The sequence below is a fragment of the Homarus americanus genome, unplaced genomic scaffold (assembly GCF_018991925.1).
Source record: "Homarus americanus isolate GMGI-L3 unplaced genomic scaffold, GMGI_Hamer_2.0 scaffold46197, whole genome shotgun sequence".
NCBI classification, from domain to species: Eukaryota; Metazoa; Arthropoda; class Malacostraca; order Decapoda; family Nephropidae; genus Homarus; species Homarus americanus.
The window spans coordinates 2,238,949-2,265,448 of record NW_024723050.1 but is presented as its reverse complement, the minus strand read 5'-3'; the positions used below and the strand labels follow the sequence as shown (position 1 = coordinate 2,265,448).

Here is a 26,500-nt window from a genome sequence, read left to right as displayed (position 1 = left end):
TCGTGGATTATTAAAACACACGAGGAGACAAGACAGCTGCCTGCATTGTTTTCGTTAATGTTTACAAAACCAGTGACTGATTGGTTCTACATATAAAACAAGAAAATAAGACCCTGGTTGTAGCTGTAGTAAAATTAATGTAATAATTTATATGGTTGCTTGAAGTAATGTTATTTAATGTTAATAAATGGAACAATACAAGTAGCTAACCATTAATGTTAAAGAAAAAAGTGATACTGCACGTATGTAAGTGAGCACAGGTGAAAACATATCGTCATTACTCTACATAAGAATATGAAAGCAACACTTATTACTGTTCATATATATTGAAGGGTTAAATGTTGTACTCTGTACTGTATAGACAAACAGAGAGAGAGAGAGCCGAACTGCCGGATGTAAACAAACCTTAATTTCCCGCGGCTTTGTTGTTGTTGTTTTTTTACGGGGATTAGCTGCCTATCTACCTATTGGGCAAACTAAAATCGTTCCGGACCACGGGAGTTTCTGGACCACAGAATGCCGGACTAGAGAGGTACAACCTGTAGTAGGGGAGGGACAACCAGGTGTACGCTGTGCTTTTGTTGCCCAAATCTTTAACAAATGGAATTCTACTCTTTTTTTTTATTTATTTATTTTTTTATTTATTGGGCACCCCCCTACATCCTTGTGTAAGGTGAAGCGCAGGAGCGTTTACAGCACCCAACAGGGAAGCATGCTAAGTTCATGCTTGCCTTTATGTCTCATGAGTCAAGGGCGACTCTGTGATGACCAAAAATATTATTGAGGGGAAATTCCAGCCTCAGAATGCTTTTCACAGCCTATTAAATTGACCTGAATCCTATTTACATAAATTTGGGAAAAAGTGGGTTAATATAATATAAAGTAATTGTTTTCATCTTACATCTGGCAGTGGCATATTATTTTACCCTGCAAAAGGGCGGAAGAGGATACTGCAAATTGAATACAGTATTGAGTATTCAAGGGATAGATTTGCAAGTAGCAAACACTCCTGTCCTTCAAGTCCCAAAAGTGTGGACTCCTATTACAGCAGGTTTAAATTCACAGTGCACAATGCTATACTGTACAGTATACTGTACAGTATAGCACAAATAAATAATATGTCAACTAAACAAAGAGACACAGTATTTTAATTTTGAAGGGAGAATTTTTCGAGGGTAACCGGTAAACAATGTTCACCGTACCTCGCTTCTTAGGAATACACGCCATTGGTTAAACAGAAATATTTAATATTTTATTCTTTGGTGCTAAAAATACAAAACCTTCAGAGTATAAATGACAATTAATTTTCTTATAAATACGAAGGGAAATACAGTAGAGATAAACATTTATTTAGACTTATAACCTCTAACCCTCAAAGCTTTGTTTTATGAATGTTTTCCTGCCTATGTCATCGTCCATCAAGGTGGTGAATATGAAAAATAATTGTTTACACATTCAGTAAAGACACAGCATAAATATGGTGAGTATATTATTTCAATTCATATACTGATTTAATGCTCATTAATTCTGACATCCAATTTTAACTCCGCAAATTATTCCTGAACGTCCTCGAGCAATAATCTGGTACGGTATCATATTACTGTACAGTACATTGTTTCAAAATACAGGGGCCCCTATAATTCGCGGGGGTTGAGTTCTCAAAGTGGCCGAGGCCGCGAATCGCCAAATAACATTTGCGGATCGGGGGCACATTTTTACTTGTGTACAAAGAAATGTATAGTCCCTTTATGTGTTTCCCCTTAGGACAATTATTTCTTTTACATGTAGTATTATATATGTGAGTCTACCCTCAAGTCCATGCTCTCTTCATAAAGTAATAGAGAACGGACTTGAAGGTGAACTGTTACATTTTCATAAATTTGTTTCTGATTATTTGTGTTAGAGGATTTTCCTATTTTTATTTATTTGTATGTGTTTTGTGAGTGTGTGAGTCTACAAACACACACATACCTGTATTTACAATACCTTGTACAGGTAAAGGAAATTTCTGCCTCTAGAACAAATGGCTCCTAGTCGTGAAAATTCCAGCAGCTTTAAAACTACCCACAGACATTCTTGGGTACATCCAGGGTGTCATCCGAGAATAACCGAGAGCCGTGAAGTAAAAATCCGCGAACTTGGGGGGCATACTGTACAGCATACTAAAATTTCAACTACGGGTACTTGATTTGTTCTTACAACATTCTTATGAGAAACTGTTTTAGCATTTATTAATTGGCAGTGGTAAAATTATCGATCTCACCAAAATAGCCTGACAGGCGAAATTACTGGTCACAGCAATTGCTCATAGGCCGTTTTGGGCTATTTTGCTGGTTCCTAACCTAACCTAAACAATAAATTTTTTGTACATAAATATCATCATGTCATGTTTTTCTTTGCATACTACAATAATTAATATTACCTGTACAGTATATCATCATTTCTATTACCAGTACATAAACAATGGACTGGCAAGAGCCCAAAATAGCCTGTCAAGCTATTGCCATGACTGGTAATTTAGCCTAACCATAATTAACTTGTTAAATGTTTTCCAAAATTGTGTTCCACCTCAAAAACATAAAAGCAAAAATAAAGTACAGTGCAGTACAGGACACCTCCCAACACAAGAGTTCATCATCGTCCAGCCTTGCAATGTCTTATTTCTCAAGTTTCATTAGTTTATCATTCCTTAAAACACCGAGGTAAATTTTCATATACAGTACAGTATAAAAATTAAAACATTACACAAGGTACAGTACAGTATATTCATTACTAAGATAGTAATTTTGTATCCAAAAATAAAGTAAAGAAATAGCTTAGCTACTTAAATTGTGCAGCTTACTTTCTCAACTTTAGTTTTGCATGTTCCCTGAAATTTGTTCCTATCTAATAAAACAGTTGCAATGTCTCCACATCGCTTGTAATTAAAAATCAAGCCCATAACACACATCCACTAACCATATTAGTAAATGACTCACATAATAACCATACAAACTACATAACTATATTTTAAAACAACCAAACCTAACCTTCCTTAACAGCAAACCAACCAAACCAAACCAAACCAAACCAAACCTAACCTAACCTAACCTAACCTAACCTTCCTTCCTTCCTTAACAGCAAAACAAACCAACCAAACCTAACCTTCCTTAACAGCAAAACAAGCCAACCAAACCCAACCTCATTAAACAACCTATCCTTTGATCATGAAAAGAGAGGGAAATAACGGGGTAAAAACACTGCAAACACTGATCATATGGCAGTAATTTCACATCTCTATGTACTTTGTAGGAGAAGAAATAAATTATGTATCATACTGTAATGGCACCGTCAGCTCTCTTGTGGTGACCCTGTTTTGGTTCACATCGTCTGCCATACGGAAGCATCCACCGTCTTTGTTTACATGTGAATAGCGAACGAAAATCACATCTGACATGTTCATTACGATTTGTATTGGATTGAATTCATTTTTTTCTAGGTGTTATTTAGATGATAGTAAATATGAAAATTGAAATGACAATGCACAGGTTAGGAAGTTAGATGAGGTTAGGTGTTGGTAGGTAAGGTTCTAATAAGTTCTGTGCATTGTTGTTTCAATTTTCTTACTTATCATCCAAACAACATTTGAAAATTTGGTGCGATTCCATAAAGTCCTGGCGCTAACCGTCTCCTTCACTATTACCCGAAAAGGAAATTTGCTATTCCTTCACTGTTTTATTGATATTCAAGATATGAGAAAAGTTTTCTTCCATAATTTTTTTTCCAAACGTTGCACGTTCCTTCGAGTCAGTTTCATAAAGTATTACCTAACTAAAAATCACAAATTAAAAGTAAAATGCTACCAGTAGTATTATGCAATGGACTTCACAATACAATGCTGAATAATTACAGAAAAAAAATCCTTTGATGGTAAAGAATTTGTTAACCAACATATGCTCAACAGCTATCATGTTAGGTTAAGCCTTACTTCTTCTCAAAGGTTTAAAATGTACTGTACTTAAGTTCAAATAACAGCTAATTCATTAATCTTTCAATTTCTTAAACCTGCATTAGTCACGAATATAATTACATAATAGAATGTTGCCTTCTTATAAATTATTACATATACACATACTCCTGAAGTACATAGATTGGTGGAAAGCCTATAAATATATATGGGCGTATAGCAGTAGTACTGACCTGTCATATAACTGTAGATAGACTGTAGGTGGGCTCTGTCCTTGTAGTAGCTGCTGGAAAGTGTACACCACACCACGTCTGATATACGTTTCACAAGTTCTCTGGTGGCATATCGAGGGGTGCCGAAAGCTGTCACATCCACATGAGCTTTGATAATTGCCAGAAACCTGTGGTGGAGGGCCTCTACTGTTTCATACTCTACCACAGGCAGTGTACGGTAGTTCTCAGAGTACTTGCCAGAATCATAACCCACTGGAGGTTCAGTCACTACGCGCGAACATGTGAGAGTATTCTCAATATGCCCGATGATTATAGACAATATCGCCAAGTTAGGCTCACTGTTTCTCTCCAAATGGAGTCTAAAAAGTTTAACCACTGATTCAATATCACTGAGCGGGAAGAGCGCCCTCTCCTCGCTAGATAACTTGGCCATTTTGTTTACAGATACACTATCTACGTCACAAACATCAACATGTTCCAATAATGTCGGCGGCCGCTCAACCCTTATTACTGGCTTCACTCCTCAACGACGGTCTTTATTTGTCAGTGTTTTTCTGGTGTGTTTGTCTGTTATTGCTAACACTGACTGCTACATTTAGTTAAGAGAGGGGTGGTTGTCCTGTAGATGGGAATGAGACATTTGAAATACAAATAATAGAAAGTATTCTTCGTGAAACACAGCTTAACATATTCATGAGTAAATGTATTACATTTTAACAATGAGAGGAATTATATGATAATTATGAAAAAACAATTTAATAAATGTGCAAATCTTGATAAATTGGTTTATAAAAAAACAGTAAAGGGACCCTACTGAACAGAAAATTACATAACAAGTCGTAATAACGTTTGCGTTGTATTAATATGTTTACATACACGCATTAGTTACTTGACACATTAAATATAAATGTTTCCATGAAAACCAACATGTTTACATAATTTACGACACGAAACAGGTTTTACAAGACTTGCAATATCAAGTAGGCACTTCGAGTGACCTGACGCGTCAATGCACTACTGCAGGCGCTCAACTTCCTGCATTGATTGCAGTGATAGTTCTTAATGACACTTCGGAAAAATAACCAGGTAGATAATAAAAAGCATAAAGGCGATTATTAAAAAACACTAGGACTCCGTTAAACCGTCCAGAGAATAGGCGAGACTTAAAACAAGGGAGCCAGGTGCCACGTGTAGGACCTACGGTGAGAGCGGAACGGGGTATAATAAGGGAGAGAGTGGCGCAAGGGAGTTGCGCCACTCTCTCCCTCTAGTCTGCCACGTGCTGCAACACCAACTTCTTCAACACTAATTACCTACTCCCTTAACCACTTGCTTCATTTCTTACACCTGCAATTTTCGTTGAAAAATCTAATCAGAAAATGATTCGTAATATAAGAAACATAGCGGTGCCTAAGTGAAAATACATATAAAAACATAAAGAGATAATATATGGAGGTATTTGGAAACTAAAAGATACTGCGTCATCAGGTAAGGGCGACAAACTGACGCACAAACGGGTGTGGGCGACCCGGGACAGATGTTATGATTCACCAAATACCCGTTTGAAAGTCCCCAATCGATTCAGCTTGACAATATCAGCCGGTAACTCTGTAAAAGCAGCCGCCTAGTATCTCTTGGTAGCTTGAAGTAAGTTCCGTTACCCAGCTTCGTTGTGATTGACGTCAAAGCAGTTAAAGATGCCTTTTGGTGACCATTTTAGTTGCAAATTGAAGTCGACTGTTTCAGGAATATTTCCAGTAAATCCGAGTTAAACTAACATGCAATTACAGTATTTAATCAATAGTCACAGCTCTGACTGTTATATTGCCTCCTATGAATGAGTACGTGGTGCATAAAAAAATTAAACATTAGATTACAATGTAACGCGTACTTGCTTTAGCGGAAGGAAACAGCATATTTGATGCATAATTAACGATATTCAATTCTAGGAAACATTAATATTACTCCATAGATTTTCTTAAAGGGTGATAATAACACTAATTCATGATAGTGCACTGATGTAGGCCCTGCCATCGCACATTCTTACTACAGTACTGTATAGTGTAGTTTTCCAAATCAGCAATATTATAAGTGGCTGGTTAGATACGTTTGAAGGGAAGTATATTGATTTCTCTTTATAAGCCGACATGAACGGAAGTATTGATATTTTATAACGACGCAGTTGCTGGCAGCCTGCGGGCGAGAATTCAACGCAATATCTACGCGTTAACTAGGATACGTGAGTTAGATTTATATAATTTTGAATATTTTTTTTCGTTTGTCTGACGTACTGTAATTACGGATATTATAGTTAGGAGTTAGAACTGGTGGGATTTTGTCATTCTTAATATGTCAGTACATTATGCTGCGATTTTACCCTACAGCATCATGGTTTTAAAAAGTACAGTATTAATACAATCTGAAAACCCCTGGTGTGTCAGGGGTGTTCATATTTGCAAAGTTGTTTTGAAACCATTTTTTTTTATTTACCTCTAACGGGGAAGGGAACCAGTGGCTTGTTTAATCCCTCCATTGTTCCTGATTGTGTGTGTCGAAACAGTACCATGAACCTGCGACGCTCCAGTTGGTTAAGATAATACTGATGATGCCTTTAAGTCCCCATACACGCAGAAGGAGGAGTTTTGCCAAGTGGAACATCATCTAGTAGGGGTGTGTCCTGTCTCCCATTCTTCAACTTACCCTGGACCTGGAGCCTCTCACCTACCATATTATTGCCTTCTTATACACACGACCTAACAATAACCTTCCAACAAGTAAAACATACCCCGGGCCGCCAACATAACTTTTATCGGACACGTGCGCCTTGAAACAAATGTCTCACTCAAAAGTTCAGAACAACATGACATCACCCGCAATATCTACTGTAATACTTCTTATCCCAGACAGACACGAATCTCAGGTTCACCCAAGAATATCACTATTTAACAAGCAACTACCGCTGGATCAATCAATCAAGGTGACATTCTCATGTGTAAGGGTTGGCAACCATGGCTCTCCTCTCCAAACGTTTTCAGGCAGCCATTACTAATTCTCCCAGATTCTGTATATCTCTGGATACGTAAATTTTGATCTCTATCCATCCCGGTTTCTGCCTTCTTCTGGCTTTTCCACCTTCAGTTTTCCCCTTTAATATCTCTACCACCATTCCCTCATCCTAAAGTATCTCATTGAATATTAACCGAAATTTCACGATGATTACAGACAGCGGTGGTATTGAAAGTTTGGGAAAATACATCGCCTTGCCTAGAGCCTAGACTCATGCCGTGATAAGCGTAACCTAGCAACCGTTATGTAGAGCACGATGACGTCACAACCTACGCGCCACGTTGAATTGAATTGAAACAGTTTATTTAGCCAAAAGAACACAGATACAGAGTGGATAATAATAACAATATTAACATGGCTGAGCCAGTTGAGAACCTGAGCTCTCTTTGAGGCACCTGATATATACTATACATTTATCTCAAGGAAGTATTATATAACATTAGTATCATCTGGAATAATACAATAGCCTGGTGGTAATAAGAACATGCCATAATGTTACCACGGTTATCACTTCAATATTTATTAATTTTGTTTATTTATTAATATATATTTTTTAGTTTATTTTATTTATTTATTATATATACATAAATTACAGTGGAATTGAAAAAAAAACATAAGTATAATGGGGGAGCAGTACAACATGGGTTGTACAGTAATAAGGTTGAACAAGAGGACAGAGCTGTCAGGATTATGTCTAGTTGGTAATTATGTTTATTGCAATGGTAATTACTTATCTCTTTACATGATAATTTCCGATAAAACGGTTTTGATGGTACAATAAAAGCAGGTGAAACAAGAAATATTAATACTTAGACAATAGATATTTTTTAAGAGATGATTTAAAGCAGGGGTGGCCAACCTTTTGTGTGATGTGACCTACTTTTTCCACAGTTACCCTGACGCGATCTACCAGCCTAATATTCACCCATTGCCATAAAATACGCAGATTCGTAGAGAAAGAGAGAGAGAGAGAGAGGGTAAACAAATAATATTTTTCAATAATTGTTGCTATATTGTTAACATAACAAAATCATAAACTTAGTTTACTAATGAGATGGTTAGCACTGCATGTTGTCTGCCAGCTTTGTGTAATTAGGACTGTAGGCGGTGACTGCTAGCCTCAAGCAAGCATCCAGGTGTTCATCTGACATTGTTGATCGATATTTGGATTTGATGTGTTTCATGTGTGAAAATGTTGATTCACAAAGGTAGGTTGATCCAAAAAATGCTGTGAGGTACATGGCACATTTTCTGACATTGGGATATTTTTCTTCACTGAGACGGTTCCAGAAACTTCCTCCTGTTGCCCTGGATTTGATCTGAGTATCATTTTTAAGCTTCAGAAGCTCATTTTCGACTTCAGATATGTCCATGTTAAATACTGATGCCATTCTAGATGCAATATCTTCAACATTTGTGATTTTACCAAACGGAAAACACATATATGTTGCAACAGGTTCTATTGTTGCTATATCTTGAAACCGTCTGTCAAAATATGAGGCAAGGTTTTGCACCTGTTCAATATATCGAGTCCTGTCAAACTGGTCACAGTCTTTTCCTTGGTTTTCTAGTTCAGACATCATATTTCTGAAGTTTCGTAGTTGATGTTGCTGCAGCTGCGAAGACACTAGTTTTAGTTTCTGCTTGAAAGCAGCCACAGGATTAATCATGTCAACTATAGTTTTATTTTCCCTTGCAGATCTAAGTTTAGTTTATTCAGCATAGCAGTCATGCCATCTAAAAAAGCTAAATCTAACAGCCACACTTTGTTGTGATCTAAAGGCCAATCTTTTGAGGCCAAAAAAGAAGTTAGGAAACCTATCATCACTCCTGCACAGGGCAATGAACCCACTGATTCGGCCAGCCAATGCAGGTGCCCCATCAGTATTTTTAGATACGAGCTTACTTACTGGCAACTGTGTACTATTAACAAAATCACAGAGTCTGAAATAAGTCTTCATCCCGAGTTTTTCCTTTTAATGATAGAATTTTCGGCAGTTCCTCTTTGGTACTCATGTCTTTAAACACCATTCTCACGAAGATGCATAATTGTGATGTATCGACCACATCAGTCGATTCATCAAATTGTAATGAAAAGAACACACACTCATGTATGTCTTTATTCAGTTGTTCACACAAATCCTCAGCCATAAATTCACAGCGCCTCATGACAGTGTTTCTTGATAACTGAACATCCTTAATAGAAGACAGTATTTCAGACTTATTTTTTAAATTTTCAAACAACGAATATGCTGCTTCTAAAAAGGCCCGTATGAACGCGAACACTTCCTATCAGGTTCCGCCACACACAGCATGGCACGGTCGAAGTTTTTTTGTATGTATCGCTCTGATGTGTCCATAGTGATAATCTATTCCCAGAAAAAAATCTAAACAAATATAATATCCCAATGATTATGAGTAAAATTTGAAGAGGATTTTTGTATGGCAGCTTTAGAAGGATTGATCATTAAGTTTAACTTTGCCATGCAATCGACTAGAGAAGATCTTGCAATCGACCAGTCAATTGCAATCGACAGGTTGGCCATCCCTGATTTAAAGGAAGGGAGCGTAGTCTTTGCTCGGATGGGTGGGTGTAATTTGTTCCACACCTTCACACTGTGATATTTTATGGAGGTCTGGGACTGAGAGGAGCGCATGGGGGGTGGTCTTAGTAGCTCTGGGTGCCTTAAGTTGTATCTCTGATTATTCCGGAACTGGAAATAATTATTGTCAAGCAAGTGATTGATAGATTTGTAAACAAAGAGGGTACAGTAGTAGGTGTTAATATCTTCGAATTTAAAAATTTTCAATATTACAAATTTTTCGTTTGTGTGATCTGTTTTTTCAAGTAGGTCATTGTCCGTATAACTCTCTTTTGTGCAGTAACCAGAGATTGTGTTTTTGAAGAGCCAGAGGCCCCCCATAGTGTGTGACAGTGTATCAAGTGTTGGTAAACAAGATCATGATAGATTTCTTTCATTGCTGTGAGAGTGAGTGACTGTCGAGTGTGATACATGACACAGCACTTTTTATTGACTTTACTGTGAATGGCTTGTACGTGGTTTCTCCAGTTAAGTTTCTCATCAACAATAACTCCGAGGAATTTAGTATTTTGTTCACGTTTGAGGACTGTATTACCAAGGTACAGGGGGTCCAAGTCTGGGGGTAAGTTTTTCCTTCCGTGAAAGATCGTGTAGTGGGTTTTCTCAAAGTTTAAGGTCAGTTTATTACGTATTACCCAGGTCCTGACTTTATTTAATTCAGTGTTCATAGTTCTTATCAAGGAATGGAGGTCTGAGTTGCTGGCATAGAGATTACTATCGTCTGCAAATAAGTTGTATTTTATGAGTGAGCTGGTGTGGACTATGTCGTTTATGTACAACAAAAACAGTACTGACCGAGAATGGAACCTTGGGGGACTCCATACAAGATTGGCGAGGAGACAGATTGGTGATTATTATAGCAGACATACTGTATCCTGTTGGACAGATATGAAGTAAACCAATTGTGGGATAGGCCCCTAACGCCGTAATGTTCAAGCTTAGAAAGGTGGATGGTATAGTCGACTGTGAACTGACTGTCATCAAAGGAATTTAAGATGTCATTAGTAAAGGATAGCAGAGCACTCTCAGTCGAGCCTTCTAGCTCTAAATCCAAACTGGGAGCCCTATCACCTTACACCAAAATCAAAATTATTTGTAACTCATCCAAAATCTATTATGTCTACTGCATGTTGCAACACTGCCTGACACACTAGTTCACTACAGCTGAGTTGTAGTGTGTGAGACATGATCGAGATTCACCTGACACATACAGTACTATTTTTTTTACGGGGATTAGCCCATCCGGGCACAGGTCACTGACCCGCATCGAGGCTTGGGAAGTAGTAGTAGTAGTAGTAGTAGTAGTAGTAGTAGTAGTAGTAGTAGTAGTAGTAGTAGTAGTAGTAGTAGTAGTAGTAATAATAATAATAATAATAATAATAATAATAATAATAATAATAAAAACATAAAGAAATGCAGAAATTAAAAAAAGATCATGAGTGAGAAACAATATACAGGTATGTATGTTGTCTTGTCAATGGTGAGAGAAACAATTGAGACCCTGCAATTGTGTGTAAATGAGGCAGAAAGTCAGATCAGCAACCTGGGACTTGGTCACAATTTTCGTGATGCCATATGACAGCTGGGTCTACCATTAGATAATACATTATGCTTCCAATATCTTCCCTGGCGGTAGTACCTCCCTGTGGCTGTTTGGTAGCTGCCTACTACCTACTACTACTCAACTCGTTGTAAACTTGTATCAAAACCAAATAGTGAATCTTTGCTGCTGGGTGTAAGATATTAGTTTGTTTACAAGGAAGAGTTGGTCGGGTGTCTTTAGCAGGGAAGTGTTGGCACTGTTGTGAATAAGGAGTGTTAATAGTGTTAGCAGTCCGATGTTGGGAGGGAGTTGTGACACTGTAGTGGATACCTCCCCTACAACCGCCGTTTGTCGCTGACTAGCCGACCCTCTTCGAATTCTCCAGCGTACGCCTCGTGGTCTAACGTCGGCAACCAGCGCCGCCCAACAGAGCGGAGGTCAACTATCAAGCCACGCCTACCCACGCTATATAAGACCTCACATCGCCGTGACCTACCTCTTGACTGCTGGACCCGGAGCTGTGAAGACTTGCCTCTTCTGCTGCATGTTTGAGCAGTCTGCAACTTCGTTGTGATAGGACACTCAATCCTAGTGATTGTACTTGCCCAACATAGCGACGGTGCAATTACCATCTCAGATTGTACGAAACATTCCAACTTCTGAAAAACATATATTTGGGCTCCCCAAATTTTGACTACTATCCGTGCGTCTACGTCCTGGATTGGCCAATCAGTGGTGCCCCACGGTGGCGTGATACATGCACGTTTACTGCGGTGCTCTGATTGGCTAACCGAGCGTGGCGTGGTAGGGAGACTGTCTCTACTCTCTAAGTTCTCTTCTTTCCTTTTTTCATCCCCCTCATGCACTCCGTTCCTTGAACGGGAGGCGGGACTTAGCGATACGGTCGATCCGGCAAGGGAACCTGTGATAGTGCAGGGCACCCCTTGTCCGGGGGTCACCGGTAGGTGGCAACTTTTTAAACATAACTATAGTCACAGGTAACCTGGGCGCAGAACCCTACGAGCCCGACGCCCGTCCAAGAGGGAGGGGGGGGCGGGGTCACTGCTCCCAGGCAGGAGCCCTGTGTTATAGGTAGGATTGGGATGTAACCAAGGAAGATGACTACAAGCATTAGAATAAAACATAGAGATAAAGGACACTATTGGAAGAGGAAAAGTGGCAGAAATCACTTACAACAAATTGCAAGTCCCACTAACAAGAATATTTAGCACCAACGAAGATTTCAAAGTAATCTGTAAAGATGACTTTGACTCAGATAAAATCCTCTCAAAAGAAGCCAGAGATGTATTTTACAATGAAGGACTTGTTGTTGTCATGCCACCAAATCAAAAAGCAAAAAGATCAGTTTTCGTTCGTCAAGTCGACCAAGAGATCGGGAGGAAGACATCTGAAGATCTGAAAGATGATCATGAACTGGAACGCCAAAACAGTTGGATGAAGATCGAGGAAGTCATCAAGATAAAAGACTACACTCATGTTTTCAAGATTACCTTCGAAGAAGTTTCAATGGCTGAAAAAGTTTTACAACAGGACTTTCTAATATTTAACATGTCAGTAACACCTCATCAAATAAAGAAGGAAACATTCATCAGTCTGCAAACTTGCTTTTCCTGTTACAAATATGAAGAACACACAACGAGAGACTGTCCAGAAAAAGAGAAAAAGTACTGCTCAGATTGTGCAGGCGACGACCATACCTACACTGAATGTAAGAACACACATGTCGGCTGTCTCAACTGTAAGAGAAACGGGAATGCATACATAGGACACAGGACGTTAGCAATGGCATGCCCAATAAAAAAATACATGATAAAGTACCAGGAACAAGAAACAAGGAAAAAGGAACAAGACAAGAAGGATACGACATACGTCGAAATAGCCAAGAGAGCGGTCCAAGAGGCTCACAGACCAGAATCCACCATATTAAACCTAAGTGAGCCAATACATGACAAGGTAATGATTAGTATGATCCATGCACATCTGCACAATATCATTGCACCCGGATCATACAATGAGGAGTTAAGGATAATGTTTAAATTGAATAACCTACCAGAGATGATATTCCCAGAGAATTCAGAATCCGAAAAACTATTTCAGGCAACATACTCAAGCGAACTGAGAGAAAGACTACAGCTAGACAAACAGAGGTTTGAGCAAGGAGCAACAGCTGATACACAAGGAACACAAGCGACTGATAGAGATCCCAGACAAATGACTAGAAGTGACAAAGAGAAGATAGAAATAACAAAAGGACAGACTACAAGACAAAGGAGTAGGAGGAGAGAAGATAAGATGGAGACTGATCACAATATACAACCTGAATCTGCTGAAGATATTGGATTAAAAGTTATCACCACAACAAAACATGGAATCCCAACATCGAGACCAACAGGAGGGACAATAGTAAAAAACTGTGAAGGAGGGATATATAAGTGGACATATCAAGAAAAATCCCAAAGTGAAGATTACGTCTGGACACTAATCACTATGGACAAACTAAAGATTACGACCAATGACTTTAAGATAGTAGACCCGTCAGAGTTTAGAAGAGTCAGAGCGGGAAACAGGAGGATAGGTCTCCACTCCAACTGCCACAATCCAAGTATAAGAAATAATGGACAATAGACAAACAGTAAGAACTTTAAGAATAATACAACACAACGTAAGAAACTGGAAGACCGAGAGAATTAACCTAAGTAATATATATCAAGAAATTGACCCTGACATAATACTAATAAACAGTCACGGTGAGACAGACAACAACAACATAAAACTCTTTAACTATTATGTAAACCAAAGAAATAAATCGGGCGAGAAAAATGACGGAGTAGCTATAGCGGTTAAAAGAAACTTAAAATATAAACTAATCGATGACTTCCAGGATGAATTTCTAGCAATAAAAATAAATACAACTCAAGGAGACGTTATCTACTTATCTGCCACCGAGACGACCCTACTTACCTATAGAAGACCTATTAAAATTGGCTAACAATAGTCATCCGATGTACATCTTAGGAGACTTTAACGCCAGACATAGGATTTTCGACAATACAAATAATAACGCCGTGGGAAACGCCCTTAATCAATTAATAAACCTAGGGAAAATCAATCATCTAGGTCCTAACTTTCCAACCTGGAGAAATCACAATACACAATCGACACCAGACAAAATTTTTTCCCAACAACAAAGCCTTTTTCAATTACCATATAAAACAAGGACCTCTCACAGGCAGCGACCATCTACCAATTATACTAACACTGTCAACAAGCCCCATACAGATACCAATAAAAAAGAGACTGAAACAGACTGGGACAGCTTCAAAGACGACTTAGGTAATCACCACTCGATTAACCTACAAGGGAAAACAACAGAAGACATAGACTCAGAAATGGACAGACTGCACTCAGCAATAAAAACATCTATAACCAAACACACTCCTACTTCACACTTTAGAACATTACCCAACAACAGACTACCAGAAGAAGTTAAATTAATCCAGACCCATTACAATGAAATAAACAGGTATATGGAAAGACACGGCAGTAACAGATGGCTATATACGACACAGACAGCACTACAGATAAAATTAAGAGACGCATGTAAGGAAGCAAACAATAAAAAATGGAATGATATTATAATGGCGGCTGACATGACTAAAGACACAAAAACATTTTGGACTTCCATAAACAAGATGATGGGGCACAACAAGCAAAAAACACCATACATTAAAGACCAAAATGGAATAAAACTGCACGAGGAAAATGAACAAGAGTCAGCATTCAAAAAGGAATGGGTAAAAGTTTTTAAAATATAAGATGAGGAAAATGAAGATTTTGATAGTGAACACGAAGAAAGGATAGAAGACGAAATGGGAAGACACATACATAGAATCACCCCAAGGCAATATATAGACTATAACTTATTACCTAATAATCAGATAATAACCATGGGAGAAATGATGCATTGTCTGAGGAAGTTTAAGGAAAAGGCCCCCGGGCTCACAGGTATTACCCGAAGTATGATCATGAATCTACCTGGAAACATCTTAAAAATACTATTAAACATTTATAACGCATGCTTAATAACCGGTTACTTTCCAGACAAACTAAAATATGCTAAAATGATATTTATTCCCAAGGAGGGTAAGGACAATAAGGAAATATTAAACTACAGGCCAATATATTTATTAGAAATTATCGGGAAACTATTGGAAAAAACTTTAAATTCAAGACTTATAACCTTTTTAACACAACATGGGAAAACTAACAACAGACAACATGGATTTATGCCCAATAGAAATACCCTAACTGCAATAGCTACAATAACGGAAATAATTGCAATAGAAAAAAGCAAGGGGAACCAGATCAATATTATTTTAAGAGACGTTTCTAAGGCTTTTGATAAAGTTTGGCATTTAGGTTTAAAATATAAAATATTAAAACTGGGACTTAACGAACACTTGCTAAGAATATTGTGTAACTATTTAGATGATAGGAGAGCACAAATTCAAATTGGAAACTTTATGGGAACTATGTTTAATCTTGAGAGTGGAGTACCTCAAGGAGGATACCTTTCTCCAACACTATACTGTATACAATTTATACCTCAGACACACCTCAACCTACCCCCTTTAGCGAATATGTAATGTTTGTTGATGATATCACTCAAATAGTATCATACCCAGGAAAATCAACCCAATTTATGGCACTCTACACGGTAAGAGCGATAAAAAATATAAATGATTTTGAGAAAAAATGGAAAATCAGGACAAATAAGAACAAATTCAAGATAATACCAATAGCCAAGATCAAAACAAGTCCAGTAATAGTCGACCAGGAACTATACCCACACGACACTGAAGGCAGAATGCTTGGACTAAAACTAACAAAAAGAGGATATATAACATACTTAAAAGATAAAGAACGACAGGCAAGAATAAGATTATCAAAAATAAAACGCTTTAAGAACCTTAGCATTAATAACAAAAGAAAGATTTATATAGCCCTTGTCAATTCAATTATGGACTACCCACCCATCCCATTGAACACCCTTAGTAAAACGAGCATTAAAAGGTTACAAACAGTACAATATATAGCCTTCAGATTTATATATAACATAAAATATACAGACCACATCAATAATGAACAGCTACACAAGAGAGCAAACCTCCTAGCAATCAATGTAGAAATACACAACAAAGCTGCAAATATTTGGAAAAAAGTGACTAAACTTAACACAGAAACATATCAAAATTGGATAAATAATATAGACAACGAAGAATTCCAAGAACACAGTTGGTTTAAATCAGCCAGGAAGAAAGCAATTGAACCATCTCCTGCCCCAATATACACATAAAACATTAATAGAGAGAATAAAAGATGAGAGTGACCTACCAGCTCCACTAAGAACCTGGCAGGCCTCTCCATACAGTGTACCTTTAGACTAACACAACTAACACTTTACTAACACCTTAGCAAAAAAAAAAAATATGTGACTACCCTCCCAGTTACACAAGGACCTGGGCGGGCTCACTAACTCCAACAATTAATAAAAAATAATAATAATAAGCAGCATTATATAAATAAACCAATATTAATACACAGGTCTGACGACCCAAGGGAGCAGAACAAAGATAAAACACCAATAGGAAAGATGAAGCGATCTGGTTGAGCCCAGATTCTTTCTACTCCAACTATATTTCAGTTTCACCACTTTTCCTTCAACCCCTAATAATCTTCTTTCACCTCATAACTAATGACTCCGTACCGTACCGACCTACCTCTTTCTTCTAGCTCAGCCGCAGCAAGCAACACCTCCTTCTTCTACCTGCAGCCACCAGCAAGCAACACCTCTGCTCCTGCCTGGTGGCTCCCCCTCTCGCCGGCGACTATGGCACCCCTCAAGCTGCGTGTCCTCCTCTGAGCACCCTCACCAACCAGCTCTCTCTACTCCACGCTTGGACCCACGCTGCCACTCCCCAGCACCAAGCTGCATTGTACATCCAATACAACATGTATACAGAGAGCACATTGTGAGTTTCCTCTCTCCAACCCATCCTGAGTGTGAACCAACATCTCATAACCCCACAACACTACTGCCTTGTACAGGTGGTTGGCAGAGTGGTATGAGGTATTTGCAGTGTGCTTTATCCCTCCATAACAAGGTATTAGTACACATCATTGCATGCCTGTCAACGCAGATTGGAGAAGAGATATGACTGCGGTTAGTCACTCGTCTTTTTAACTCCCCCTTCATGCGAGCCCCTGCTACTGTCTCATAGCCCGCCCTCATTCACCTCATCAGTCAGGTGGGCTGGTTGGCGAACGATACACTTTTTAGTATTCCTTTAATATAGCCCTCAACTGTTAACCTTTTACCTACCTTCAACCCTCATTCGAACAACCTCTATGGGGCCTACATCCTATTGATCTAGAATGGGATAAATAAATACCCCGTACTTTACTTATCCTCTTCGCCACTGATCGCCAGATTAGTCGCTTGGGCGATCGGTCTCGCCTCTTTTTACACTTTGTTAGCAAGTACTGGAAATGCACGGGCTCGAGTGTATCTGAACCTGCGCCTGTTTTGGATGATGCTTATCTTCATTAGGGTGTTGATTCATAGACATTCAGCATCTCTGTACTACGATTAATTCCCGGAAAGTATATCTCAATAACCATAAGTTATATATCTAGATGAACAAAAGGACTGCGATCTAGCAAACACTTCTAAACTATTGCGCACTGTTAAAGGTGTTGAATATAACCTGCGCCGTTGTAAACTAGGCTACTCGGCTACTTGGGAGTTTGGTGTACTCTGGGTTCCGCTCCTAAATCGTTTTTGGAATGAATATGTCTCTTAAATGAAGGTATGACAATGCACCTAGCTGACTGACTCGAGCTAAATCTAAAAAAGAAAAAAAGAACAAATTATAAAAAAATGAAAACATTACAATTATTATTCAATAGAAAATAAGGGAAAATTCAACCCCAATCACCAATTCATAAGCCCTAAACTAATAATGAATAGATAAATATTCAGACAAATAAAGAGAAACAATAGACTGCACTTGAGAAAGGTGCCAACTTGTGCCTGATGGCGTCTTCCTCAAAGCTGTCACCTTTACCTTGTCTCAAAAAACAAAGCAGTTCTAGCGTTCCGTTCTCGAGTAATGCTGCTGACATATTTGCTAAGCTAAAGATAAACAAGATACATATACTCGCACTCAACTCAAGCGACCCCTTCTACATCCGACGAGGTGTTTCAACATTACAGTTCTAATTGTACAAAACTAACACGATCGTTGGTTTACATTATGAATGAATACTGGTGTTAACGTCTTGCAGTTTGATATACAATTACCTAACTGCATCTGCATAAGTAACTTTCTCGAGCTGTGAAAGGCTACCTACTGTGAGAGGTCAACGTGTTAACATGCCATAGCATATTACTACGCTACATCGACATCCTGTTTACAACTAACATGCTGCCGATGAATTGTCTCGATATTTTCCTTAAAAATAAAGAACGAAATTTTACTATAAAATTAATTTCGCTGAAGGTCAATTATCATAGATCATGGGCAATAGCATTTATTAACCTAGTGACAAAAGTTGTTTAAAAAAAAAACTCCTGCTATACTGCAGTTCATTCCTACATACACCAACGTTGTTAAAACAGTATCTGAACACCAGATAGTGGCGACTCAGGTGAGGACTTAATAGATCTCACGTAAACAGATGTGTTTTTTATTAAATTAATTTGAAACAGTCTACAGTACGGTTGACTGGAATTGGTTCCACTAGAATTTTACATATTACCAAATATCTTCAAAACATATCGAATAGTTTTAAAGATGTTTGTGGTGGTGATGCAAATCGCTTTTTCTACTTAGTGGAACCCTTGCGGTATCGAGAGCAAGGTCACTTGAAGCTCCACACTGAATTAATTGCAGAGCATCTTGTTACGATTCACGGCAGGGTTGCCCTGTGATGGATTTGAAAGGATCGTGTTTTTTTTTTTTTTTTGTTATTGCGGATTGAGGATCACATTACAAACTTTCAACGCTGCTTTCATAGCCGTATTTTTGTCGTAAATTAGCCAACGAGCAAGTTGGATATGATTTCATAATTAAGGTTAGACGGGTAGATTAACATAAGAACCTTTGGAGCTCCGCATTTAAAGGAATGTCTGTGACTGAGAGAAAGAGTTATCCAAGATCGTTCTCCTCCACCCAGCACCCCGAACTTGACGTCATCAATGTAAACAAATCAAGTCAAATTAACTCTAAATTTTCTGACAATATATTATTAGCACCATATAACCACTGACAATTAATGGATTAAAGAATAGTCTAACTGAACGACAGTAATTATCTTTAAGTTAATACAAATATTGATGGCAGATGTATTTAGTATGGATAGCAGGAACAAGGCTCGGCTTGATGATAAATGTCGACTCGAAACTGACGTTGTATGGCCGACACTTTCACTTGTACTATGGTGGACAAAAGTTCCTTCCCTCAACCAGCCACAGTGTGTCTGAATCATCTGAGGTTCGAATAACGAAGCAATTGAGGGAAGTGTTGCAATCGTCCAGCAGATGGCACATTGTGTAATGCGTATGACGGGGGATGGGGACCAAAGAGGGATGGGGGCCAGAGGGGGAAAGTGAGGGAGGGCTGAGGGAAGGGACTTTTGTCCACCATAGTACGTATTACCTTGATGAACCCCAAGGATCTCACATAACTCATCCTCCAACGCGTTAACTCCTTATGATAAACATCATTTTCTTCGCCTCTCCGCACGAAGTGTCTATGAATGTGATAAAGCATAAGAGGTGTGCGTGTGTGTGTGTGTGTGCTTGTGTAAGTATGAGAGAGGTGCGACTGTGCGAGGTCAGACGAACGACGGGGGAGTGTTGCCGCTCGAGCATTTTATATTTTGTTTTCCTAAATTCAAGGAAAAGAATAATCACTAAGGACTGCTAACTAACGCAAACAACCTAAGCTCTCCAACATCACTGTCTTGCTATTTGAGTTTACATTATGTTAGGCTACGTTAAGTCTACAGTATATTGTTTTAGGCTACGTCAAGCTTATATCATGTTAAGCTATTGTATATATATTAACCCACATTAAATTATATATTAAGTTAGGTTATGTTAACTATTTTCAGACTACTAAAAGTTCACATAAATTATGCCTAAGATACGACTGTTTTTCACTTCACCTTTAATATAACAGCGGCAGTCAGTTCTCGCTCAGGATAGATGAAATAAGGATAAATTGGGTTGATATAAGCCAAGCTGAAATAGACTAGGTTAAATATACTTTATTTTAACTTAATATCGAAATTATCAAAGCGAATCAAATTTGTTTATATATGAAGATTAAGAGGTAGGGGAAAAGTCTTTTGTATTGTAAAATGAAAAGAAAATATCTAAGAAAATTAACTAAAAAATCCATATTACTTCATTTTAACTAAAGACCTGTGATCGGAACGTAACTTAATATGATTTTAAAAAGGATTATCAAAAGATGAAGGAATTTTAGCTGCTGGGATTTTGTACGATTTATTGTAATATTGGTGGGATTTTGTCCACTATTGACAAACTGACTGGATTTTGTCCATAACTATTATATTGACGGCGGGATTTTGTCAGCACGTACCATTTTATATTGACGGGTTTTCGTACAATACTATCATACTGACAGTAGGATTTTATTCACTTAAAATCGTTTAATGAAATTCTATTCAGTGTAAAAGAGGATATATTTCTTGTTTTTAATTTATAATAATTATTAAATGGAAGGAAATATCATTCCCTCGCTTCAAACGCTCCGCCATTCCCTCATCCCCTTGTCCCACCCAGTCCACTTTCCATCCCCCCCAACCTTCTCATTGCCCCTTGTCCCGCCCCGCCCCGCCCGCCCCGCCCCTCCCCGCAAGACTGGATACTGACTCAACGACTGGAAAACGACTAAGACAATAAATCAGTCAGTATGTTGGGGTGACTCATGGCGGACGAGTGAATGACTCATCGCTGTGAGAGGTGAGGGAGAGTGTGTGAGCGGTGAGTCAGTCAGGCGCACTTATTCAGGTAGTGTGAGGGTAGAGAAAGGGTTAAGTAAGAGGAGAGAGTTATGTAAGAGACGGTAAGAGGGTTAGCATGATTGAGAATTGAGATTTACGAAAGAGAGCGAGAGAGAGAGAGAGAGAGAGTCCGAAGAGGTGAATTAAGGAAAGACAAAGAATTAAGGAGGAGAGAAGGAGGAAAGAGGGGATATGAGGTAAGGGGTGAGAAAATACAGAGAGATAGAGAGAAGTGAGGAGTAACCAGAGAAAGAGTAGGGAAGAGAGAGAAGGGAGATAAGACGAGAGGGGAGAGGTGAGGGGAGTGAGGTGCGAGAATTCCCAGTACCTCACTGCTGGGAAGTCCGTCTCACCTCCCCTCCCCTCCCCTCCTTACGTCACAAAGTGGGGGTGAGGGGAGGAGGAGAGGGGAGGGGTACACATTTTTTCCTAAAGTGACATAGTAGAAGGGGAAGGTGGGGTGAGTGGAGGGGAGTGGAGAGATCAACAAAGATTACGAAGAGGGAAGATAAATGAGAAGAAGAGGAAGAAAAAGAAAATAATAAAGACAAAAAAGAACCAAAGAAGAAAAGAAGAGCAAAAGAAGAATAAGAAGAAAATTAAGAACGTGAAAAGTAACTAATTCTGCTCTTTAGAATAAAAAAAAAAGTTTGCCCCCTATGCCGACATGAATCCGTCCCTGTACGCAATACTAGACGAACCCATTTTTTGTTTATACTGAGCTAATTTTCCGTCGTTTCTCGTCTCTGTTCCGCGGGATCATTAAATTTGAAAGAATCTCCTCTCCACCCCAGCGTATTTCATCCTAAGATTAACCACCTTAACGCTAACCTGACCTAATCTAGTGATAGAATAATATAACATGATATATTTCTTAAAACTATGCAATATTACCAACACGAACTAAATAAAAAGTATTTACTCTCGAGACTAATATTTGATTAAGTTGCATCACGAACCTGAGGCACATGTTTTGAATCTTCCTTAAGGTTTACACTTCAGCATCATGGGTACCAAATCATCGAGTTAGGTGGCGCAAAGGATGTGGCTTGTTAATTAAAAAAAAAAGGGCCAGCTGTCTTGAAAATCTAGCCTAGAAGAAGAACGAAGTTAATAAAAACAAAACACTAAAATTTAACCCAAACTTATAACCGCTTTATTTATTGCTGATGCAGTGTGTTAATTCCATGTTCACACGAGGAAAATATTGAGTGAGAGAAGCCTTTGTTATACTAGGAGGAGGAAAAGGACTGAGGGTGTGTTAAGTGAATCAGCTCTTTATATAATGACAGTATATAATTAAGACCACTTCAGGCATTGGGGAAAATTACAGCAGATTGAGAATATTTGGGAATAAACAGAGAGACGGCAAAGGCTACAACACAGAAATGAGAGAAGAGAGAGAGAGAGAGAGAGCTCTAGGCTACAACACAATAGAGAGAGAGAATAGTCTACAACACAGTAAAGCGAGAGAGAGAGATTAGAGCACTATTATAGGCTACAACACAGTAAAAAAGCGAAAGAGAGAGAGAGAGAGAGAGAGAGAGAGAGAGATTGGAGCACTAGGCAACACAGTAGAGAGAGAGACAGAGAGAGAGAGAGACAGAGAGAGAGAGAGAGAGAGAGAGAGAGAGAGAGAGAGAGAGAGAGAGAGAGAGAGAGAGATTGGAGCAATAAGCTACAACACAGGATAGAGAGAGAGAGAGAGAGAGAGAGAGAGAGAGAGAGAGAGAGAGAGAGAGAGAGAGAGAGAGAGAGATTGGAGCACTAGGCTACAACACAGTAGAGAGAGAGAGAGAGAGAGAGAGAGAGAGAGAGAGAGAGAGAGAGAGAGAGAAAAGAAAGAGAGAGAGAGAGAGAGAGAGAAAGAGAGAGAGAGAGAGAGAGAGAGAGAGAGAGAGAGAGAGAGAGAGAGAGAGAGAGAGAGAGAGAGAGAGAGAGAGAGAGAGAGAGAGAGAGAGAGAGAGAGAGATTGGAGCACTAGGCTACAAACACAGTAGAGAGAGAGAGAGAGAGAGATTGGAGCACTAGGCAACACAGTAGAGGGAGAGACAGAGAGAGAGAGACTGGAGCACTAGGCACAACACAGCAGAGAGAGAGACAGAGAGAGACTGAGCACTAGGCTACAAACACAGTAGAGAGAGAGAGACTGAGCACTAGGCTACAACACAGTAGAGAGAGAGACAGAGAGAGACTGAGCACTAGGCTACAACACAGTAGAGAGAGAGAGACTGGAGCACTAGGCTACAAACACAGTAGAGAGAGAGACAGAGAGACTGGGGCACTAGGCTACAACACAGGAGAGAAGAGAGAGAGAGAGGAGCACCAGGCTACAACACAGTAGAGAGAGAGACAGAGACTGGAGCACTAGGCTACAACACAGCAGAGAGAGACAGAGAGAGACTGATCACTAGGCTACAACACAGTAGAGAGAGAGACAGAGAGAGACTGGAGCACTAGGCTACAACACAGTAGAGAGAGAGACAGAGAGAGACTGGAGCACTAGGCTACAAACACAGCAGAGAGAGACAGAGAGAGACTGGAGCACTAGGCTACAACACAGTAGAGAGAGAGACAGAGAGAGACTGAAAGCTAGGCTACAAACACAGTAGAGAGAGAGAGAAGACTGAGCACTAGGCTACAACACAGTAGAGAGAGACAGAGAGAGACTGGAGCACTAGGCCACAACACAGTAGAGAGAGAGAGACTGGAGCACTAGGCTACAACACAGAAGAGAGAGAGAGACTGGAGCCAGCTACAACACAGTAGAGAGAGACAGAGAGAGACTGAGCACTAGGCTACAAACACAGCAGAGAGACAGAGAGAGACTAGAGCACTAGGCTACAACACAGCAGAGAGAGAGACAGAGAGAGACTGGAGCACTAGGCTACAACACAGTAGAGAGAGAGAGAGAGAGAGACTGGAGCACTAGGCTACAACACAGTAGAGAGAGAGACAGAGAGAGACTGGAGCACTAGGCTACAAACACAGTAGAGAGAGAGACAGAGAGAGACTGGAGCACTAGGCTACAAACACAGTAGAGAGAGAGACAGAGAGAGACTGAGCACTAGGCTACAACACAGTAGAGAGAGAGACAGAGAGAGACTGACCACTAGGCTACAACACAGTAGAGAGAGAGAGAGAGACTGGAGCACTAGGCTACAACACAGTAGAGAGAGAGACTGAGCACTAGGGCTACAACACAGTAGAGAGAGAGACAGAGAGAGACTGAGCACTAGGCTACAACACAGTAGAGAGAGAGAGAGACTGAGCACTAGGCCACAACACAGAGAGAGAGAGAGAGAGAGAGACTGGATCACTAGGCTACAACACAGTAGAGACAGAGAGAGACTGAGCACTAGGCTACAACACAGTAGAGACAGAGAGAGACTGGTGCACTAGGCTACAACACAGTAGAGAGAGAGAGACTGAGCACTAGGCCACAACACAGAGAGAGAGAGACAGAGAGAGACTGAAGCACTAGGCTACAACACAGTAAAGAGAGAGAGACTGAGCACTAGCTACAACACAGTAGAGAGAGAGAGAGAGACTGAGCACTAGGCTACAACAAGTAGAGAGAGAGAGAGACTGGAGCACAAGGCAACACAGTAGAGAGACAGAGAGAGACTGAAGCACTAGGCTACAACACAGTAAAGAGAGAGAGAGACTGGTACTAGGCTACAACACAGTAGAGAGAGAGAGACTGAGCACTAGGCTACAACACAGAGAGAGAGAGAGAGACTGGAGCACTAGGCCACAACACAGAGAGAGACAGAGAGAGACTGAAGACCAGGCTACAACACAGTAAAGAGAGAGAGAGAGACTGAGCACTAGGCTACAAACACAGTAGAGAGAGAGACAGAGAGAGACTGAGCACTAGGCTACAACACAGTAGAGAGAGACAGAGAGAGACTGGAGCACTAGGCTACAACACAGAGAGAGAGAGAGACTGGAGCACTAGGCTACAACACAGTAGAGAGAGAGAACAGAGAGAGACTGGAGCACTAGGCTACAACACAGTAGAGAGAGAGACAGAGAGAGACTGGAGCACTAGGATACAAACACCGTAGAGAGAGAGAGACTGGCACTAGGCCAAAGACAGAGAGAGAGACAGAGAGAGACTGGCACTAGGGCTACAACACAGTAGAGAGAGAGAGACAGAGAGACTGGAGCACTAGGCTACAACACAGTAGAGAGAGAGAGAGACTGAGCAGGCAACACAGAGAGAGAGAGAGAGACTGACGGCACACAGAGAGAGAGAGAGACTGGAGCACTAGGCTACAACACAGTAGAGAGAGAGACAGAGAGAGACTGGAGCACTAGGCTAGCAACACAGTGAGAGAGAGAGAGAGAGAGACTGGAGCACTAAGCACAACACAGTAGAGAGAGAGAAACTGAGCACTAGGCTACAACACAGTAGAGGAGAGACAGAGAGAGACGGAGCACTAGGCTACAACACAGAGAGAGAGAGACTGAGCACTAGGCTACAACACAGTAGAGAGAGAGACAGAGAGAGACTGAGCACTAGGCTACAACACAGTAGAGAGAGAGAGAGACTGAGCACTAGGCTACAACACAGAGAGAGAGAGAGAGACTGGAGCACTAGGCTACAACACAGTGAGAGAAGAGAGAGACTGACACTGGCAAACACAGAGAGAGAGAGAGAGACTGGAGCACTAGGCTACAACACAGTAGAGAGAGAGAGAGAGACTGGAGCACTAGGCTACAACACAGCAGAGAGACAGAGAGAGACTGGAGCACTAGGCCAACACAGTAGAGAGAGAGAGAGAGACTGGAGCACTAGGCCAACACAAGAGACAGAGACTAGCCTAGGCTACAACACAGTAGAGAGAGAGAGAGAGAGAGAGACTGAGCACTAGGCCACAACACAGTAGAGAGAGAGAGAGACTGGAGCACTAGGCTAAACACAGTAGAGAGAGAGACAGAGAGACTGAGCACTAGCTACAACACAGTAGAGAGAGAGAAGAGAGAC

General features: G+C 39.9%; 2 protein-coding genes across 4 annotated transcripts in view; both read right to left on the bottom strand.

Annotated features, from left to right (window-relative positions):
- The window catches only part of LOC121863255 (menin-like), a 74,539-nt gene extending 69,142 nt beyond the window's left edge, over window positions 1-5,397 (bottom strand). Inside the window, exons 1-2 of one of the 3 annotated variants that reach the window (XM_042361798.1) lie at window positions 5,322-5,397; window positions 4,180-4,798 (exon numbers count right to left, since the gene is read on the bottom strand). In XM_042361798.1, coding sequence (XP_042217732.1) covers window positions 4,180-4,612 — 433 coding nt within the window. In that variant the 5' untranslated portion in view covers window positions 4,613-4,798; window positions 5,322-5,397. Of the gene's footprint in view, window positions 1-4,179; window positions 4,799-5,147; window positions 5,294-5,321 lie in introns of those variants that run through there. The other 2 variants (XM_042361799.1, XM_042361797.1) reach the window with 2 other exon arrangements.
- Window positions 5,398-8,303: 2,906 nt separating this feature from the next.
- LOC121863328 (EPM2A-interacting protein 1-like) lies at window positions 8,304-8,915 on the bottom strand. Its single transcript, XM_042361952.1, has one exon. The coding sequence runs from the start codon at window positions 8,913-8,915 to the stop codon at window positions 8,304-8,306; it is 612 nt and encodes a 203-aa protein (XP_042217886.1).
- Between the last annotated feature and the right edge of the window lie 17,585 nt (window positions 8,916-26,500).